Source organism: Artemia sp. Qi Xiang Cuo, chromosome 12 (genome assembly GCF_049724085.1).
Source record: "Artemia sp. Qi Xiang Cuo chromosome 12, ASM4972408v1, whole genome shotgun sequence".
NCBI classification, from domain to species: Eukaryota; Metazoa; Arthropoda; class Branchiopoda; order Anostraca; family Artemiidae; genus Artemia; species Artemia sp. Qi Xiang Cuo.
The window spans coordinates 50,572,377-50,594,593 of record NC_142805.1 but is presented as its reverse complement, the minus strand read 5'-3'; the positions used below and the strand labels follow the sequence as shown (position 1 = coordinate 50,594,593).

The window sequence follows — 22,217 nt, the reverse complement described above, 5'->3', positions numbered from 1 at the left end:
TTGACCGTAGATGAAGCTTAAGCTCACAGGAGGGACAAAAAAAATCTACTGCTCAGAATATACTCTACGGCGAAAATTCAAATTTCAAGGAAGGTCACTTCAGTGTCTTTCTTGGCACTTCAATTATATTTTCAAGAACTAGATCCAATGAAAAAGAGATTGAAAACCCAATATAAGACAGTTTTTTATGTTTATGGATTGATTGTGCTGTCATTACTAAAGGTTAAAGTTTCCAATAACAATAAATCCAAAGCTTTTTTCAAAAACGTGAATAATGCTGAAGAATCAAAGCTCTAAAGGTATCTTAAGGAGTAAATGTAGACAAAAGACAAACCAAGCCTATCTATAAAAATGAAACTATAATCTATGAAACTGTGGTTTGATTGAGATGAGCATGACCTCCGGATACAAAAAAAAACTTTTATGCGAGGTGCTCCCACGACGTCAATAAAGCTAATAAATTCTTCATAGACTTGTGGAACAAAAAGTTTGTCCCACTTACACAAGAATTTTGCCTTTATCACTTTAAAGCAGTTTTTCATAGAAAATAACTGAAATAATCAGAAATGGAACTGTGAAACAATCTTTTCTTTTTGATAATAAATGAAAGTTTTTTTTTTTTTGTCAAACCGTTATCTTTTACCAAGCAAAATATTTAAACAAGTATACACTATTATACAAGTAGGAAAAAATTTGTGTGTGGTTTATTTGAGATTTTCCACAAGTTTTCTCCGATTGGCTGAACTTAGTGGACTGTGTTGAAAAGTTAAATAAAGTTTAACGTTTTTCCAACAGCAATAAAGTCAACAAAGCTATGCGAAGAAAACGGTTTATTAACTTTGCAGACAGCTTTATTAACCTTATTGACGCCGTGGGAGCCCCACATTACTCTTAGATGAGTTTTACTATAGAGCCAGCAAGCAGCAACTACGTGTTAAGTTTAGAATAGATGACGCCCCGGATTAATTTGGAATGATGTTTAAAGATAAAGACCCAAAATTTTAAAGGATTTCATGGAAGGTAACCGAAGCTGAAACTTTAACAGAGTGAGAGGAAAGAGTGTTATCAACTGAGCTATCACTCCGGGCAACTTACTGTTGCAACAGGTTTGTTATAAGCGCAGTAACAGATCAGGGTAATAACAAAAGTAGAATAAGCTATGTGGCCGACGAAAGACGGAGAAAAACGAAGCAACAACAAACAAGTGTTGTATATAAAAGGAAAAGAACATGGCTGATCATTTTCAAAGGGAAAATAGAATTGCCGTTTACCTAAACTCTTTCACAAAACACTGGAGTCGGATATTTCTACGATTCATATATATATATATATATATATATATATATATATATATATATATATATATATATATATATATATATATATATATATATATATATATATATATATATATATATATATATATATATATATATATATATATATATATATATATATATATATATATATATATATATATATATATATATATATATATATATATATTTATATATATATATATATATAACGATTTAATTTGCTTCATTTATTTTGTTCCATTGTAACAAAAAGACTGATCTAAGACAAATTAGATTAGTTTTAAAGGTATCAAGTATGGCTTTGGGAAACTCAAACACAATGCTTTTTCAGCTCAGATTTTGGTTTGGTTGTTTTTGGTTGTTTTTTTTCTTTTCGACTATAAAGATTATTAGTATTTTTCCTCTATAATCTGGTCTATTAACCTTAATTCATGATGTTCAACGAATGATGTTGAAGAAAACCGTTTCTTCTAAATAATTAAATAAAAAAAGTTTTTTAACTGATAGTAAGGAGCAACATTAAAATTTGAAACAAACAGAAATTATTATGTATGTGACAGGGGTTGCCCCCTCCTCAACGCTTCGCTCTTCCCGCTAAAGCTTTTTAGTACTTTTAAAAAGCTTATTATTGTTCTAATTAAACGAACCTTGGGTTTCAGGAGTTGCTCTTAAGAAATTGGGGCAAAATTCAAACTTTAGCGTAAAGAGCGAGGTGTTGAGGAGGGGGCAACCCCCTCATATACGTAAAAATTTATGTTCGTTTTAGGTCTTAATGTTGCTCCTTACTTTCAGTTGAAAAAACTTGTTTTCTATTTAATTTTTGATCATTTTTAAATAATGCCGGGAAATCTGGCTCCATCTTCACGGAAAACTCCACCTCCCAACGCATATATCCTCTATATAATTCAATCATGGTGAAAATATACCCTGGTCAATCACCCTTAACATCTCCACGTGTACCATTGAGTCAACAAAGAGAATGCAAGACATAAGAAGAATTTCATATGGGAATTCTGGCAAATTCCCCAGTGTAAAATATTCCCTGGATAATTCACCCCCCGGAAACTCCCCCCTATGGAAAATGCTCCCCGTGGAAAATCCCCCAAGTAGAAAATTTGTCCCCTCCCCCTGAAAAATGTATCCATGCTTCCTAATAACAAATTGTATACGTAAACAAAGGGCACATTTTATAACTTAAAGACCTTTCGCCAGGGGCTCTGGGGATCATGTTATCTCCAGAGGCATAGTTGTTCGGTCTGTTACCTATTCTGAACAAAATGGCTATTTCAAATTTTGATTCGAACGATTTTGAGAAAAAAGGGGCATGAGAGGGGGCTTAGTTGCCCTCCAATCTTTTTGGTCACTTAAAAAGGGCACTAAAACTTTTAATTTTCGTCCGAATGGGACCTCTCCCAATATTTTAGGACCGCTGGGTCGATACGATCTCCCCTGAAAAAAAAACAACAAATAAACACACTTCTTTGATCTTTTTTCTGACAAAAAAAAATAAATTCCACACGTTTGCAGATAGGAGCTTGAAACCTCTATAGTAGAGTTCTCTGATAAGCTGAATCTAACGGTGTTTTTCATTAAGATTCTTCGAGTTTTAGAGGTTGTTTTCCCCTTATTTCGAGAATCGGGCTAGTTTTCTCAAGCTCGTAGCCTTTGATGGGTAAGATTAAACTTAATGAAACATATATATTTGGAATAAGCCTAATAACTCAATTCTTTTGATATATCTATTGGGATAAAATTTAATTTTTTTTTAGATTTTTTGTTACTATTGAGCCGGGTCGCTCCTTACTTACTGTTGGTTACCACGAACTATTTGATAATAAAAAATTTTTATCATGTCAATGCCGTTTCAAAAGCAATTAAACAGTAAACCTGTATAATAACGATAATTTACCTTTTTAAATAGCGTAGTCGAAGGCAAACAATTCCTCACCATAAACGTTTTTGGCGCTACGCTCTTTTATCTACACCTTCAAATTAATACGATAAGCTTTTAATCTTTGGTTGTGACCGATAAAGCTGATTATATGTTTAGTATTAAAAATATGTATTATGATTAAGCATTGTAACATTTACAACTATCCTTAATGTCTAAACTTGATCCTTACTACTGCAAAGTAAAATGATAAAGAAGGACAGTGGCCTTGATATTCTGCTGATAGAGTTTGCGTGGGCTCTATTCAGAGTTGCCACCAGACCAATAAAACCACTAAAATCTTCAAAAAAATCACTAAATTTAAAACTTATCTCCAATTTTCATCTTGAAAATTGTAGAAAGATGTAGTTATGTAGTAAGTTTTTGCAACTTTCTTTTACCGACTGGTTTTATTTAATCAATAACTCAAAAAATGGCAATTTCTTTGAAATAATTGACCGAATTGGCAAATTTATTCTAAAAATAGAATGAAAAAAAAGAAAAAACAGGGAAAGAGGACGCCAGAAAAAATATTGGGGGGAGGTCCAGGGCCCTCCTAGATCTGTCAGTGTTCTCAGCCATTTGGCTCTACATCTGACTCCAGTGATGCAGCGACCCTGGTACTTCTTTAAATTAGAGAAGTAAGATCAATGTAGCTTATTAGCAAGACATTGGCCTGTTAGTTCTATCCAGTCAAGAGTACTAGTTTTAGTGCCCTGCTAAGTATCGGATGAAGAAATTTTCAGGACTATCAGCTAATTTTTTTACGTTTCAGTGAAGCATATTTTTATTTCCAATATAGCAACTGAAAATAACGACTTTGATCAGAATCTAAAGGTTTCGAATCCATTAAGGTTTTTTTTTTCTTCTGTAAGAATTTTGTGTCTTGAAACAATGTGAAATTTGACACATTAATTGAATAATATTATAAACATAACATTATTCTATGTGTCTTGTAATATTATAAGATAAACATTATTATTATTAGAATTTCTGCGTCCTTTTTTATCTCTCTACATCAAGGCATATTGACGAATCGTTCAAAGCTCAATTAGATGGAGCTAAAAAAATAGATGATTCAAAAAGAAGATTGACTGGTTGTTTTGACAATACGTATTACTTATCTCGTGGTTTTACATTTGGTGTTAGTTTTTGTTGCCCTGTTGCTGTTTTCATTTCAATCTGAACTTCAAGTTGTTACTACCATCCAAATTATTACAAACGACTCGTGGAGACGAATCACGGAGACGGAGATGGACTTAACTCGAGGAGACGGAATTTTGAACTAACGAAAATTTGGTAATATAAATTCGCAAAACTTGTTAATTAGCCAGTATATATAAAAATGAGACCTTCAAATAACTGAGGAATAAATAAACATCATTTCCAAGTTATAAAGGTACAAAAATACAATAAAACAAAAGAAGACAAAATTCATCCACATTTTTAATTTTCTTTAGAGATTTGTAATTTTACTTCTTTGGTTTTATGAGTCTTGTTCTCAAAACCAATCAAAAATTTTTTTTAACAAGGCTTTAAATTCTTAAAACTGTGCAAGCAAATGTTACTAAAAATTGTGTGTTTGGCCTTGAAAACACAGCTATTGGTAAAACTCTTAATTTTTTTTTTTACAATAGCAGAAATAGACCTTTGGTCAAATTGGTTTCTAAAACCATCAATTTGTATTAGAGTATGCCTACGAGAAAGATTTTGTGTAGTTTTTTCTTTTTATTTCAGCAGAATATAATAAAATATATGGTGCAAAGGAAAGAGTCAATCAAAGGCTTCGACAGTAAACCTAAAAACATGTAAAAGGTGGACTCAGTGGCGTAACAAGGTCTTATGACACACGGGGTGGAGCTTCAACTTGCCACCCCCCCCCCCCCACCCAACAAACATTTAAACATTGTTGAGTCACATTTTTTTATAGTGAAAACAAACAATAACAAAAACTATTTTAGTGTTTAAATTAAGGAGTGAAAGGAAAAGTAAACTGCGTGCTGTATAACATTGATATGTAAAGATTTTAATGTAAATAACTTACATAAATTTAAGTGAAATAAATTTTTTTTATACATATTAACATTATTATTACAGTATCAAACAACACCATTTTAATCCGTGGCTTACATTAAGCAAGGCTAAGATGGGTAATGTGGAACGGGGTAACTTTGAACTAAAAATCGTGAAAAATTGAGGTTTTTTTGCGATATTTTTCTTTAAACTAGTATTTACTCAGAACTATTTTTGGCGTTTGGGGAATACGTCATTTTACACCGAAGGGCAACTTTCTCAAACTGCTGGTCCTCATGTTATTAGAGCCACATCTATCTAAAAATCCTGTTCGAAGTTACCACAAGGGATGTTTAACCTAGAAAACTTAAACGCTTCAGCAGGTAACTTTGAACTGTGGATGGGTTCTTCTGGCGTAAGACTGCCAGTAAAAAAAAAAAAACTCGTTTAATGGGAGAAAAGCATTACTTCTAAAACAAAAAGGCAGATTAGTGCAGTATCATCTGACCAAAGTCATGATAAAATACAAATTTTGCGCCGTGAGTGAGTCGGGGGGCTGGAAGATCTCCCTGTACCCGGTCAGGATGGATTGATGCTGAGTCATTCACACTGGGAAAATAGAAGGATCCATTCTTGTTTTTTCGCTGGCAGATCACGTTTAGCGAGCCGTAAGAGGAAGGAGCATCTACCTCCAAAACTGCAAAATACTTGTAAATACGGCCCATGAAGAAATTTGCAATGAACCAACGTCCATCCACGGAGGTTGTTGGTGGGTAGTTTGAACCCGTTGTGGCTACTGCCCCGTAGAGAGCCCAGCGCTTGCCGACTCATCAACTTCCATTTCAGACTCGCTCTCGCATCCTGTTGGGACGTCAGTCGTGTCGGGCTCGCAACTTGAATGACTTGAATCCTCTGCGTCTCCAATACTTTTCCTGGTGCGACGCTAAGACGTTCGCGTGTGACGTTCCTCACAGATTTTTTAAATCTGTAGGCTTGCAGCACATCCAATAAAACTTTGCTGATGTTGTTCGCAACCTCGTGCGGAGTATGCTGGGCCGAAAGTGGGTGGTTCTGAAGGACTCTAGAGCGTGAAAAGCACTTGGCAAAGCTATTTTTAAGATTTGCTTTTCCAATTGGGGCTAGAATTTCCAGGAGTAGCTTTAAAAGCTGGGGGAATTCGTCTTTTCTTACCGCAGTTTCGTTTAGGTTGTCCATTTTGTAATCATCAAGAATTTTCCCCCATGCTCTTTTCATTGGAGCGAAAAAAGCAACGTCCATTGGTTGCAGTATATCTGTAGTGTTTGGGGGGAGTAACTTTGCAGACTTTCAACACTTTGGCAGAAGAGTGGGAAGACAGGTTGTCACCCAACAAAACTTTCACTCCTGCTCTCTTCTTCAGATGAGGGAGTGCCAGCGACATAAACCACTCTTCAAAAACTTCGCTCTCAAACCATCCGGACTTAGATACAGCATACCGAGCTCTTTCAGGGCCTCCTTTACGCCATGAGCTAAACATGTCCTCACCTTAATTGCACACGAATGGTGGAAGCAGTTCGCCTTCTGCATTTCCACATATCATTAGGGATATTGCTCCCTTTGTTTCATTCATTATTCTGGAGGGGTATTTGGCAACGATGAAACGAGAAGGAAATAAAACCAAAATTTTCAAAGGAATAATATGTACAACTCAAATAATTTTACAATTCTAGGTTTTTCCAAAAGAGACGGGGAAAATCCCACCAATTTTTATCTACAATTGTCAGCCGTCTTTGCTCAGCAAACTGTGAAAGACGACTCTTTCAAATTGTTCATGAAAGCTCTATTAGAGCAAGGTAATACAGAAACTTCAATTTTGGTAGATGAGATCTACCCCACCACTCCCATTGATTGCTAACGGACTTCCATCAAAGAAGAAACAAAAGTAGACCTGAAAAAATTAGGAAGTGGCCCAGAATGTAATCAGTAGTTAAAACCAAGTTTAACAGCTGAACTTGATTTGCGTTTTCCTGGGATCAATAGATTCGCAAGGGTTTCCTAAAGGTCTGAATAGCAGAGCAAACTCTTTTAGTGTAATTTAATCCACTTGCTTTGCTTAAAAGTGGGTTAAAAATAAATTATCATTACACCAATTCAACGCAAATTTTAGCAATTGGCCAGCACAGAACATTGAAATCCATATTGTAGAAAGACAAGGATAACTTTGAACAAATGTTCAAAGTTACCCCGAAAAAACAAAATACTTGCGGGAAACATTGAACACTGCCGCCATATTGAACCTATGGAATTAGGAAGAGATTTTACCTGAAAACCTAACCATTCGGCTCCTCAGCTATAGAAAAACGTCAAAATGAAAGTCGTAGTTTAGCTTATCTAAGTAAAAAAGGGTAACTTACTTTTAGCACTTTTTCACATTTTTGAACTGCTCAAATTCTTTTGCAATTAACAAGATAAGATTTTGTCAGATGCTGATTTCAAGAACTACCAACTGATTCAGACGCCATCAAGCAATAATCTAGCAATAAGTTCGAACGAGCCATTCCACCGTCGTGCGATAGAGAGCGCTTAATGTTTGTTACTGATTTTGTTCAAAGTTACCCCTAACGTTCAAAGTTACCCCTTTCTACGGTAGGTGTTTTTATTATAAAAGTTTTAAGAGGAAATACAAGAATAGCTCTAGTTCTCGTATTTTACTATAGGCCTATCAATGTTTTTTTTGTACTTTGACTTCAAACACCCAGGTGATTGAATGATATATATATATATATATATATATATATATATATATATATATATATATATATATATATATATATATATATATATATATATATATATATATATATATATATATATATATATATATATATATATATATATATATATATATATATATATATATATATATATTATCTGTACGAATTTAACAAAATCTACTGTATTTAAAACCCATGTTTTCATTCAGAATATCTTCTTTCTAATTTTGTATTCTGCAAACTCAGAGATAGCCAAACTTAGATTTTTTTTAATTCTATTGTTTTTGTCTCAGGATTAGCCTTCATACAGGGTTAATAATTGCTCAAGCATTAGAAGTTATGGAGGTAGGCCTAGGTGTTTAGAAAAATTTCCAATGCTCTAATTTGAGCATAATATCTATTTCGTAAAATTTCATTCACTTCATATAACAACTTTCCTAGACCGTAAAAAGATCCTAGACTGCAGTTGAACCCCTCAATCAAGCATGGTGCCTCGATGCCCGCCAAAAATTTTGCACGGGAGAGGGCATCAGAATAGCAATTGTGAGGGGGGAGGAGGAGGGGAATACATTTGAAGATAGAAGGTTAATTGCAGTATAAAATTCGCAAGTAAAAATGAAAAGAACTTAATTTTTACATATAAAGCAAAATTCTACAAATTTTTAAATGGTGAAGATTCCTGGCAAAAACATCAATTGCTTTAATCGGTACTTATGTATTATACCACCAACACTCAAGAAGTGATGTTAGGTTAATGAAAAATACCAAAATATGATGAAAATATAATACTTTAGAAACGTATTTGGGCCATATATTTGCACATTAAGGGTGGGGTGGAGGCCTGACCTAAACTAACCTAACCCCCAGCCCTCCCCCTGATTAATGTGCAAATATATAGCCCAAATTATATAATTCCAACGTATTCTGTCACCAGCCACTTGATTTCCACTAAGCCTAAGATAATTGTTTCTTAATAGTGACAGATAAAACCGGTTGGTTCTCGAGTTTTACACAGCGTAAACTTGAGTGTTGGCGGTATAATACATAAGTACCTTTTAATCTATCACGCATTCAATTATTATGTTTTTAGGATTAATATATTATGCCCAAAACATAGAGTAAAAGAAAATAAGGCTCCAACTAAATTGTAGAAAATGAGAGAATGAAGTATCATCTTAAAGGGTCCATGTAATTTCTTAGTAAAACGACGGTTATATTTTGAAAGAGCATAAAAAAGGTCTCGAGTGGTATGTTCATCTAATTTATAGCTCGATAATGAAAATATCTCCAAATTTATCATGAAATCCCCTCCCCATCCCTGCGTAGGTACCAGGAGGCGCGGACCAAGTGGGGACCCAGTCTCTGGGGGTCTTGAAATATAACTGGAACACCCTCACCTGGGGGACATAAATACAGGTGGAGGAGGAGGATGGCCCCTCTGATGTGCTCTGGGATGGGCCCACCAGCGCATGGACACGTCCCGCCAGTCACAATCCACTCCCCCAGCAATGGGTAAATTGTTGGTGATGCAGGATGCCATAAGGGCGCATTATCGGTAGGAGATATAGTCGGCCCCTGCTAGGGACAGAGAGGAGTCGCTTGCCGCTGTCCTGACGGCAGCCAAGAAACCCCTTTTTTCACTTTTATGATGATAATTAGCAAACAAATTAATGTGAGAACCTGTGCTACCGCGTCCGGGGAAACCGACGAAGGCCATGCGTTTAGATCTACCGCGTCCAGGGCAGCCGACGATACGACGACCGCTAATCGCGCGAATACCTCAACTTTGACAACTCCATCCCTGGAGGCCATTATATCACTTAAATTGACTTTATCAATTGGTACCCTTAATATCAGAACGCTTGCAAAACAAGGAAAAAAGGAACTCCTCCTGAGAGAGATAAACCGTTACAATTGGGACGTAGTCGGTCTATCCGAAACCCACCTCCCAGTCACCGGCGAAGAAAAACTTGATGAAGCTACTCTTGTACTATCAGGACGTACTGATGGAAAACACCGGCAGGGAGTAGGCTTCTTACTCTCCAGTAAGGCTAGGAGATCACTAATCGCTGCAACACCCATCTCAGAACGTTTGATCATGATCCGCCTGAAAGGCTCACCAGCGAATCTTACAATCATCCAAGTATATGCACCCGACTCTAGTAGAGATGATGAAGAATCCGAAAAATTTTATCTCCAACTTCAGTGTCTAGTGGACTCCGTACCAAAAAAAGATATAGTCTTTGTCATCGGGGACTTCAACGCCATTGTCGGTGACGACCTATCTGGCAACGAGGACGTGATGGGCAAATTTGGCCATGGCCAGCTGAACAAGAGAGGTGAGCGCCTAATGGAATTTTGCCTAGATAGTGATCTTGTTATCACTAACACATTCTTCAAACACAGAGCCCGACGTAAAACAGCCTGGACATCCCCAGATGGAAGGACTCAGAATCTAATAGATTATTTCCTCGTATCTAGACGCTGGAAATCTTCCATCACAAACACAGTCACTTTGGCTGGCGGCGACTTCGATAGCAACCACTCGCTTGTTATGACTTCCTTTAAAATGCGTCTAAAAGCGGCCGCGAAACTCTCCAGAAAGCCTCCCAGATTCAGAGTAGACCTCTTAAAAGACCAAACTACTCGACAAAATTACACCGCTACTCTTTCCGAAAGAATTTCTGAACTACTCTCTACATCCCCGCTAACTCTATCAAAAGATGACATCGACAATCTTGTGAAGAGTAGTTCGCAGGTTATATGCGATGTCGCCCAATCGACCCTGGGAGTCCAAAAGGCGGACCATAAACTTTGTATCACGGATGAGATAATCTCACTATGTGAGGAAAAACGCAACCACACTAACAAACTAGATAGAGAAAGTCGGGATATGTACAAACGATTGAAACGTGTGGTAGAGAAAGCCACTCGCCGTGCTCACCGCTCCTATATAAGGGAACAATGTGAGCAATGCAAAATGGCATTCAAGAAAGGTGACTCACTTCATGTACAGGCGAGTGAGTGAACTAGCCAAAAGAAAGGGACTGAAAGCCTGTAGGCTACCCTCCTCGATGAAGATCTTAACCAGATCCAAACTACAGATGGGATCCGAATCAGATGGAAAGAACACTTTGAGAGCAAATTAAACTCAACGATCCTCCCAGACCAAACGGGGCTTAACAGCTTCCCCGCAATCGCCGCAGATCCAAGCCCACTCCAACTTCGATCTGAGATAGAATCGGCTATCAAGGGTTTAAGGACAAACAAAGTTGCAGGCTCAGATGGAATCCAACCGGAATTACTAAAAGTAAATTGCGATCCCCTTGTTGACCTATACCTAAAAATTGCTACTGCTGCTTGGGAAGAAGGTCACTTCCCCTCCTCATGGTGTGAAGCCACGATAGTTCCAATCCATAAGAAAGGCTCAAAAGCAGTCTGTGATAACTACAGACCTATAAGCCTTACGAGCCACGCAGCTGAAATACTCACTAGAGTAATGCTGGAGCGTATAAGAGCTATATCTTCAACTGTGATTCCAGAATATCAGGCCGGTTTCCACCCAAACAGTTCAACGATTGATCAGATATTTACGGTACGTCAGATTATGGAAAAATATCTTGAACTCGGACGTAGTATTTTCCACCTTTTCATTGACTTTAAGCAGGCTTTCGACCTCATATGGAGAGAAGGTCTATGGCAAATTCTTCTCCATTTTGGTATACCACAGAACTAAGCTTGGTTGATCAGAGATATGCACTCAAAATCCAGAAGCCTCATCATGACGGGAGGAGGCCTTTTCAATAGCTATGAAACATTGACTGGTGCCCTGCAAGGTTGCTTGCTTTTAACGGAATTGTTTAACTCGTTCTTTACCGCTTTCTTCTCAATACTCAACAACTATTCAAGTGTCCAAATTTGGGGAGTATCGATTGATAAATTAGCTTATGCAGATGACATAGACCAAGTATCTGAGAATCTCGGGGATCCTCAGTCCCAGGCCGACAACATCCAATCAACCACCAGCTCCTATAGAATGACCATCAATTTCTCAAAGACGAAAGCCATGCTCTGCTCACGAAAGTCGGTAAACCAAGAAACCTTAAGCCTCCAGCTCGGTGGTGACAACATAGAATGGGTCGCAGATTTCACCTATCTTGGTAGCCTTATAACGTCCGATAAAAACCACTCGAAAGATATTAAGAGGCGCCTGGCGCTTACAAACTCTATCTTTAAAGCCTTGATGCCGATCTGGAAGAACAAGAATTTGTCGACACTGCTGAAAACAAGACTCTTTAACACACTGATTATCCCCATTGCCATGTACGACTGTGAATCATGGAACCTCAAAACAGATGACCAACGTCGCCTAGCTGCATTTGAAACAAAGTCACTCCGCCGTATTGCTGGCATTACGTACCTGGACAGGATCTCTAATATTAGGTTGTTTGAAAGCCTCAAGATCAAACACACCATACTTGATAAAATAAAACTGCAACAACTTAGGTGGCTAGGCCACATCCAGCGTATGGAAAATTCTCGTCTGCCGAAAATAGTCTTCGATGGTCGCGTGCATGGTTCTCGCCCCAGAGGTCGGCCCCCTAAGAGATGGAAAGACAACTTCTCTACACTCAACCTGCCGCAACTTCTACGCCTGACTGAAGATAGATGCTCATACAGACGCCAAATCAATAACATAGTGAATGAAGAGGACCCAAAACGACCTTCGAGGACGGATGGGACTTAAGTAAGTAAGTAAGTAACTCTCTTACATTTTCAGACCTTTGAAAATTAAACAGAATAGCAAAAGAAAACAAAATTAAAACTCACGGTCCAGCTGTCTAAAACAACTCTCTTTGCATCGATGTCATAATTATACTGAGCATAAACGTGTTCAAATGAAATTCTTTACCATGAGTCACAAGATAATCTTTGATGAAATGATATAGTCTTATAAACATTATGCTTTTACTAGCATAGGAAGAAAAATAATTAATTCAATGATCTTTCTCTGATTTTTGACATGTAGGCTAGTAGATAATTGAAACCAAAACATTGGAAAATGGTGAAAAAATTATGTGAAGTTAAGTGAAAATTATAGTTACTAGGGGTGGATTATCACTAGTGCTAAATTACTAGAGTTAGTAACCCTGAACAAAAGGGTATTTTTGTGAAATCAATATGTTTGAGCAGACAAATTTTTGGGGAGATCCCCCAAAATTCGGGTACAATTGAAGCAATGTTAATATAGGACAGAAAATAACAACATAATTTACTAAGCCATTAACACAGCTAAGTAGCATTGCTCTATGCTACCCCTCTTTTTGCACGGCGGAGCACAACTTGTGTTTTGACAGCTTTTCTTTGATAAAAATTATTTTTATATGTAAAAAAGGTATTTTCAGACAAAATCTCCCACCAAAATTTTAAAACTGCCAAGTAGCATTGCTACTTTACTACTCCACTTTTTACACGGCGGGCCCTAATCAATCATAAGTCACCCCTCCAGGGCTCCCCTCCAATTTTTGTCACCCCTCCAGGGATGGCCTTCCGGGGAGGTCCCCTTCCCGCACCCCCTTCCTACGCCAATGGGTGGACTTATTCATACTGACTTCGGGGATCCTCATATAATAATCAACAGTTTCTTAGGCGACAGACAGCAAACTATAAATACTTCAAAAGAGTAGATTTTTATAGAACACGTTCTAGATCTGCTTTATTGCACCCAATTTATTTGCAAGATTTTATTTTACCTATATTTTTATTACTATTTGGTACTGCAAAGCTACAAAACTATCAATAAGGGACAAAATCAAGAAAGTTATATAGGCGATTACGTAAGCATGATTTAAGCTCTTGATATAATCAAAAAAGGATACACAATCTCTTGATATCCAAATATGTAGGCAATAGTTCAAAGAAAACAAAAATTTTAGTGCAAAGTATACTTAAAATGATGATTAGATCAAAGAAAAATAGCAAGTGAAACGGTTCTTTTAGTTACTAAGAATTTGGAGTCGTTCTCGTAAATCTTTATTCATCAACAAAAGCCAAAACGATAACTATATATACACGAATAAGAATAAAAGGCACTGACTAGCCTGACTAGATAGAAAATATCATTTCACTTAAACAACTGATTCGCATAAATCCATATGCGGAAAAAGTATTCGTCTCTTTGTAAAAGGGCGCTGCGAGCGTAAAATTTAATATCAGCATCCATGTTCGCTTCTTTCATCCAACTAGAGAGAGTTTCTGTAGAGAAACTAACCGAGGGGGCATCATGTTCTAGGTCATCAACTGGTTCACCCTCATGATACCCTGAAAAATAATATAGGGTCATGTCAGATTAATTTGAGAAAACAATACTCCACTAACGCTGACAAGGTAACAAGCCATTTAGGTTTCCTCCACTTAGCAGCACTCACATCAAATATTATTTACATAGCTTACACTGTAAAAATTACCAAATAGAGATATTTTTGGAAACTGCAACTAATGAACCGTTTCGAACAGCCAAAAAAATTTGGCATAGCAAATAATTTGAAAGAACAAACACTCTACCTCCTATCGATTCCGAATTTGCTTACTTTTAAAGTAATTTTCAGGCAATTCATATGTAGTTTAACAGGTTTAACTAAGAAAGAGAATATAGTAGTCCAATCCCTCCCTTTTGTCCCCTATATGACTCCATGATTAATAATACTATCCTATATAGTAAAAGAAAAATTTACATTTTGTCAACTGTAATAGTACATTTACATTTGAACATTTGTTAATAATAGTACATTTGTTAAGCAAATCTGTCTAAATGTAACTGAAAGCTCCACAAGTAAGCAAGAGGTAATCCCACCGAGAGTATAATTATATACTAGCAAAAAAGCCAGATTGGCTAGCATTTGTCACCTCCATTCATTTGTTCGGGCTTTTGGCCGTCACAAATATAGCCTAGACATAACCAAAATCAGCCCTTACAAATACTGCATTACTTCACCTCCCTCAACTTGCTTTGCTTGCTACGGTTAGCTGCTCAGGCCTTCGGCTGTTGTGTGCTTGTTATGAGTTACATTTATGTCTTTTTTTGATTTTGCTGTGTTATTTTTTTTTAATTGACATATTCCGGATTTATACGGCAATCACTGTAAAGACAGCCGAAAAGACAAACTCTTTTATTTATTTGTATGATATACAATCTTTTTGCATTTTTGGCAAAATGTTTCTGCTAATTTGTCCGTCTACATCAATGGCACCAGTATTTTCATGTTTTTTTTACCAGAATAATGCTTACAAGAGCAATACTACGTTGAATAGTAGTGTCCGCTGAAATACTTTTATAACTTTAATAAATCAAATAATATTAACATTTTGATTACTAAATATCAGTATATGTATATTAAACTGACAATGCACATTCATTTATATTTTTTCAGTAAAGTGCAAATTTTGTTCTGGCCTTGGGAAGGCATAGGGGTTTTGCGCCCAACTTATGTTAATTTCTGCACGTTTTGAGTTTGACTCGGTTAATTTTTGTAATTTCTGTTCGTTTTGGGTTTCATTTATTTATCGTGCTGATTTTTGGTAGTTTCACGCTTGATAGATTATTTGATTTTATTTTTGCTCATTTTTTGTTTAATGGAGTTCTTTACTTTTCTTTGAAAAACTTGTTTTGTGGAAAAAGGTTTTTTAAATTAATTTCTGTTCATTTTATATTGACATATAGTCTTTTCAAGGCAAAATAAAATAGTATTTTAAATCTTTTCGTTTTTTAAGACTTTATAGTTTTGCCTGCTATTTGTATGCTGGAGAAAAATTTTCAGCAATTTTTAACAACATACACCTTTTTAAAAATCTGGACATAAATAGTACTGTTTAATTTAGTTTCATACCTCCTCTAGTTGACCTAAAATGGAAAACGATACCATTCGCAAAAAAATATGTTTACTTTCTTTAAAAGCATAGATATACTTACGCTATTTTAATTTGGTTAAATTTTAAGAGCAGAAATGGGAGGTTTGGCGTGGGCGGGTTGGAGTAGAAGGAGAATTAGTTGCCCTCAAATCACTTTTGACTATTAAAAAGGGCATCAGCCCTTCCTATTTTCCATCAAATGAGCTCTTTTCGAAGTTCCCACGACAACTCCTTCAATACAAAGTGCCCTGGTCTAAACAACAACAACAACAAAAAATAATACATTATACCCTCTTCTATCTTTACTGTAAAAATGTCAAGCCTTCCAATCACTTTCAACTATTAAAAATGGCCCTAGCCCTTTCGATTTCCAATCGAATGAGCCCTTTTGAAGTTTCTACGACAAAACTTTCCATAAAAATCTTGTATGCCCCCAGGGCATAACTTACAACTTGCCCTGAGTGCTGGGGGGGGGGGTCATTCTCAAAGACCTAATTTACATAACTTTCTACTACGTTGAACAAAATAGCTATCTGAAAATTTTGATTGGATGTGTTTGGAGGAATTGTGGGCGTGAGAGGGAGGTTAGTTACCCTCCAATCACTTTCGAATATTACAAAGGGCACTATCCCTCTCAATTTCCAATTGAATGAGCCCCTAATGAAGTTTTACAACAACTCTATCTATAAAAATCCTATATGCCCCCACGGCAGAACTTAAAACCTTTGCCCTTGGGGCTCTGGGGGGTTTGTCATCCTTAAATACATAATTTCCAGAACTTTCAACTACGTTGAACAAAACGGCTATCTCTAAACTTTGATTGACTCTTTATGAGGAAAGGGTGGGCATAAGGGGGGGGGTAATTACTCTCCACTCACTTTCGACTATTAAAAAGGGCAATTTTAATTTCCAATCAAATGAGCCCTTTTTGATATTTCTATAACAACTTTCTATATAAACTTTATGTGCCCCCAGGTCATAACCTACAACCCTTGAACTGAGGGCTCTGAGGGGGTTATCATCCTAAAAGACCTAATTTCAAGAACTTTCAAGTACGTTGAACAAAATGGATATCTCAAAATTTTGATTGGACGTTTTTGGAAAAATGGTGGGCGTGAGAGGGGGGTCGCTCTCCAATCTCTTTCAAGTCTTTCAATAGGCTCCAGTACTGTTCATATCCCAGTGACTGAACCTATTAGAAGTTTCTACGCTGTCAATAAAAAACCTTATATACCCTCACGGAATAGATTACACCTCGTGCCCGGAGGGCTCTGGAGGGGGGGGTTGTCATCCTTAAAGACTTAATTTCCAAAAGTTTGGACTACGTTGAATAAAATGGCTATCTAAAATATTGATTGGATGTGTTTGGAAAAAAGATGGGTGTGAGAGGGGGGTTAATTGCCTTCAAATCACTTTCAACAATTAAAAAGGACACTAGCCCTTTGAATTTCCAATCGAATGAGCCCTTTTTCAAGTGTCTACGACAAAGATTTCAATAAAAACCTTATATGCCCCCATGGCATAACTTTATTTATTTGTATGATATACAATCTTTTTGCATTTGTGACAAAATGTTTCTGCTAATTCGCCCTTGGGGCTCTGGGGGGTTTGTTATCCTTAAATACATAATTTCCAGAACTTTCAACTACGTTGAAGAAAACGGCTATCTCTAAACTTTGATTGACTGTTTTTGGGGAAATGGTGGGCATAAGAGGGGGGTTAATTACTCTCCACTCACTTTCGATTATTAAAAAAGGCAATTTCAATTTCCAATCAAATGAGCCCTTTTTGAAATTTCTAGAACAACTTTCTATGTAAACATTAAATGCCCACAGGAAATAACTTACAACCCTTGCACTGAGGGCTCTGAGGGGGTTATCATCCTAAAAGACCTAATTTCAAGAACTTTCAACTACGTTGAACAAAATAGATATCTCAAAATTTTGATTGGATATTTTTGGAAAAATTGTGGGCGTGAGAGGGGGGTCGCTCTCCAATCACTTTCAACTATTAAAAATGGCCCTAGCCCTTTCAATTTCCAACTGAATGAGCCATTTTGAAGTTTCTACGCTTTCAATAAAAACTTCTCCGCCTCCAGGACATAACTTACAACCCTTTCCCTGAGGGCTGGGGGGGGAGGGGTTGTCATCCTTAAAGACCTAATTTCCAAAATTTTCAACTACGTTGAATAAAATGGCTATCTAAAATATTGATTGGATGTATTTGGAGAAAAGATGGGCGTGAGAGTGGGACTTTCGACTATTGAAAACGGCACTAGCCCTTTCAATTTCCAATTGAATGATCCCTTTTTCAAGTTTCTACGACAAAGATTTCAATAAAAACCTTATATACCCCCAGGGCATAACTTATAACCCTTGCCCTGAAGACTGTGGGGGGAGAACTTTGAACTGCGTGGAACAAAATGGCTATCCCAAAATCTTTATTGGGTGCGTTTGGGGAAATGGTGGGCGTGGAAGGGGTGTTAGTTGCTTTCCAATCACTTTCGACTATTAAAAAGGGCACTAGCCACTCCAATTTCAAATCGAATAGCCCTTTTCGAAGTTTATACGACAACTCCTTCGATCCGAAGTGCCTGGGTATGGAGGAAAAAAAAAACACATTGTGCCCACATCATTCTTAACTTAGGCAGCGCTAGCGCGCTGCCTATGATAATGCTTACAAGAGAAATACTACGTTGAATGGTAGTGTCCGCTGAAATAACGGCCGTAAAAGGTCAAAATACACATTGGTGTGATAAGGGCCAAAATCCAAGCACTTAGGACAATCACATGCATAGGAATTTCTTTTACGGAGGGGGAGGGGGTTAATTAGAAAAAAACGAAGGAAGAGGCGATATTATTCAAATTATACTTAGTTCAATTAAAAAAAAATGGTTTGAAGGGAAATGTAAAGCACGCTGCAATACATGTTTTAATGTTCTTGTCCTCCTTAGAGAGAAGATGCAGGGAAGTGGCTCAAAACAGCCTGATTGGGTGTCTATAGTATTCTGATGACTTATTATTTATACTTTTATTTCTTTTGAGCATCATCAGTGACTCATATTTTCAAGGAAAATTCCAGAAGATAAACCTACATGGCATTTCAATTCAGAGCATTTACACCAAAACATAATGCTAATAACAAAAAGAAAACAGAGAAGTTTGTAATTAAATAGGTAGATAGAAAATTTTGTTGTAGATAATTTCGGAGACCAGACTGCCTTTCCATGACGATAAAATAAAAGTTCAAAATAGGGATAAAATCCTTTTTAATAGACAATGTATATAAATTCACAAAAATACCAGATATTTCGGTCACATATACCGTGATCGAAATGTCAGGTATTTTTGTGAATTTCTATACACTGTCTATTAAAAAGGATTTTATCCTTATTTTGAACTTTTATTTAATAGAAAATTTTATTTGGAAAAAACATAATTAAAATATAAAACTAAGCAAGAACAAAATCTTTACAGACAGTACAATATAAAATGTCGACAAATGGGAGAAAACTTACCTGGAGGCCGTATGACTTTAATTGGCTCTTCTGACTCTAAAGGTTCACTCAGGCCTACCTCATTCCGTGCGAACACTCGAATATCGTAAGAATGACTCTCCTAGAAAAAGAAAAAAGTTAGATGTCAACTTAAATTTATTTGAAAATAAGAAAAGTCAGGGCCAACAAACCAGGTCTTAAACCTAAAAATTTAAAGGATATCCAATCCAAATAGGAAGGCATGTAATAAAAATTTATACTTTTAATATTTTAAGCAAATTCTCTACTTTAAAAACAGCAGAAAAAATTACTGCAGTAGCATGTTAAGAGCATATTAATATCTACAATCCTATAGAGACATCTCATTAGGTTTCCCTAATCTTCAAGGGAAGAGGGGGAGAAAGAGTCTAAAATAAATAATACAGCTGGGCCCAAGTGGTTAAAATTACCAGGGTTGAACGAAAAAGGTTCCAAACAGGGCTTAACTTTAAGAACCTGCGCAATTTCTTGTGAAAAGCTGAAGAATAATTAACAATGTGTGCGTTAATCAGAAGCAGATGACATTTCAAATCAACCATTGTTCAATGATGACATTTCAAATCAACAATCAACTATATCAAACTATTTCATTAATAAAATAAAGCTATAGGACGATTTATTCAAGTCGCGGCCATTTAAAAAGACCCATGAAATCGATCTCGAAGTATTTGTCAAATTCAAAGAATTATCGATACAGTCTAGTTTAAGGAGATAAAGTACAATTTAGTACTAATTTTGGCTATTTATTTTTGCCGCTTATTATCGCAACACTGACAAAAATTCGGTACTGTCGTAAAAACTTTACAATTTTGAAAAAAAAAATCTCAGAAAAAAGTTGTGGTTTAGACCTAAGACCTTAGACCCCTTAGACTTAATAAAACTAATATTACTCCAAGGAGGGAAAAGTTGTCATTTTGATATGGTCGGTATTGTAATTTTTCGTCAGCTGCACAAACAAAATTCTGACCTATTTTTTCCTCCTCGCACTTCACACAGTTCTTTATCTGCGTGGCATGCTACAAAGCAAATAAACCAGGACAAGAAATAATTTCATATTGTATGATATCATAAAACGGTGCTGTGTCGATTTAATAGACGTAAATTCAACTGAGTTACAATTGTCATGTCATCGCAATACCTAGCCACCTGAAACCCACAGAGTTATGTGCATTCTTCATTCACTCCCCTATTGCTCAAAATTAAATGGAACGTTTTGCTGTTGACTGGGCTATAATTTTCTCGGAGGGGCCCCCCTCAAAATCAGTCTTCTGCGCCATTCAAAGTCACGATTATGATGAGGCAAACTTTTGGAATTACCTTTATGAAGCCCCTGCTGGGCCAAACGTGCGGGATTTCTCTTCTGGGATTAAAAATGGAAAAAAGAAGTCTTTGCTGGAGCAGAGATCCAAAACGAAATAACAAAACTGGAACAACCCCAGGCTTTTATGCCTAACCAAATACCGTCAATGTGTCTCGGTTAAACTGAGTTTTTTTTTCTGTTTCTGAGGTTTCAGTTCATTATTTGAGCTTATACTATGTTATTCTTCATTGTTTCGTCCTCAAGTTTAGAGATATGAGCAACCGTTCGATTCAGCTGAAAGAAGAGCTTTGCCGAATGTCTTATTTTTGTATGGTATACCAGACAAATACATCAAAGTGATTAGTACTATGTACAAGAATAACACTGCTGGAGTTAAGGTAGGAAATGAGGTTAGTAGCTGGTAACGTATTAAATCAGGAGTTGAGCAGAGTTGTGTTCTATCTCCATTTATATGGATCATTTTGATGTTCTCTGTTTTAAGGAGCAGAGGAAAGGTAATGGGAGAACACAGAATCGAATTGGGAAGAAAAACTTCCCTGGACTCACATTATGCTGATGACTTAAGTAGCCTAGATAAAGATGTAAGTAAAATGAATGAATTTTTAGAGGTTTTGCGAGTTCAGTGTGCTAGAATAAGTATGACAATTAATTTTAAGAAGACTAAGTCACTAAGGCTAGGAATAAGTAAATGTGAAAAGGTGACATTGGGTAACGAAAAGATCGATCAAGTGGACAGCTTCACTTACCATGGTAGCATAATTAGTAAAGACGGTGGGTGCAATGAAGATGTTAAAACTAGAATAACCAAGGCCCCTGGCGTTTTTTCATAGTTGAAAAAAGTTTGGAAGAATAGCAAGATAAGTGTTCGAAATAAGATTCTAATATTAGAAGCTACAGTGATGACAGCAGGTTAAATATGGTTCTGAAGCGTGGGAGCTCCGAAAAAACAGAGAAATATTTGCTATATGTTTTCCAGAGAAATTGCCTACGGACTGTTTTAGGTACCCAGCTGACTGACCGTAATTCAAACAGTAGGATGTGCGAAAAGGATGGTTCAATCCTGCTTTCTAGGGCTATAATGAGAGAAAGATTGAGATGGATAGGGCACGTCCTGCAGATGAAAGATGAAAAATTGCCAAAGATTATCCTTTTCGGCCAACCATCTGGGGATAAACAGAAAGCAGGTCACCCTAGGTTGGGATGGGAGGATGTCGTAAGGAAAAATTTAAGGGAAATGGAACCTTCCTGGAAGGGTGTAAAGAGGGAGGCTCTGAACAGATTGGTATGGAGGAGGAGCATGCATAGCAACGTTGGCCTCAAGAGGCTAGGTACTGCGTTGAATTGTTAGTAGCAGTAATAGTCCCATGGTTTTAATATTTCAACATAAGACAATAATTTTGCTATATTTCAAAAACTTAGATTTAGCGTTATGCATCCA

The 22,217-nt window shown here is 36.6% G+C and overlaps 3 protein-coding genes across 3 annotated transcripts in view; 2 read left to right on the top strand and 1 right to left on the bottom strand.

The window, feature by feature from the left end:
- Positions 1 to 9,663: 9,663 nt before the first annotated feature.
- On the top strand, positions 9,664 to 11,751 carry LOC148946233 (uncharacterized). Its single transcript, XM_089097642.1, has 2 exons — positions 9,664 to 11,035; positions 11,183 to 11,751. Exons 1-2 carry the CDS (start codon positions 9,664 to 9,666, stop codon positions 11,749 to 11,751), a joined length of 1,941 nt encoding a protein of 646 aa, XP_088953768.1.
- Positions 11,752 to 11,796: 45 nt separating this feature from the next.
- On the top strand, positions 11,797 to 12,762 carry LOC148946232 (uncharacterized). Its single transcript, XM_089097641.1, has one exon. It carries the CDS (start codon positions 11,797 to 11,799, stop codon positions 12,760 to 12,762), a length of 966 nt encoding a protein of 321 aa, XP_088953767.1.
- A 1,270-nt stretch (positions 12,763 to 14,032) lies between these two features.
- LOC148946230 (uncharacterized) overlaps positions 14,033 to 22,217 on the bottom strand; it is a 309,809-nt gene continuing 301,624 nt past the window's right edge. The window contains exons 70-71 of the mRNA XM_089097640.1: positions 19,441 to 19,540; positions 14,033 to 14,336 (exon numbers count right to left, since the gene is read on the bottom strand). Coding sequence (XP_088953766.1) covers positions 14,140 to 14,336; positions 19,441 to 19,540 — 297 coding nt within the window. The 3' untranslated portion in view covers positions 14,033 to 14,139. The remainder of the gene's footprint in view (positions 14,337 to 19,440; positions 19,541 to 22,217) is intronic.

What these genes read in the sequence shown, in the direction of transcription:
- LOC148946233 (XM_089097642.1), top strand. Translation starts at nt 9,664, where the DNA reads ATGATAATTAGCAAACAAATTAATGTGAGAACCTGTGCTACCGCGTCC. An exon ending in CTCACTTCATGTACAGGCGA is followed by an intron (nt 11,036 to 11,182) that starts GTGAGTGAACTA and finishes CGATCCTCCCAG; the next exon opens with ACCAAACGGGGCTTAACAGC.
- LOC148946232 (XM_089097641.1), top strand. Translation starts at nt 11,797, where the DNA reads ATGACGGGAGGAGGCCTTTTCAATAGCTATGAAACATTGACTGGTGCC.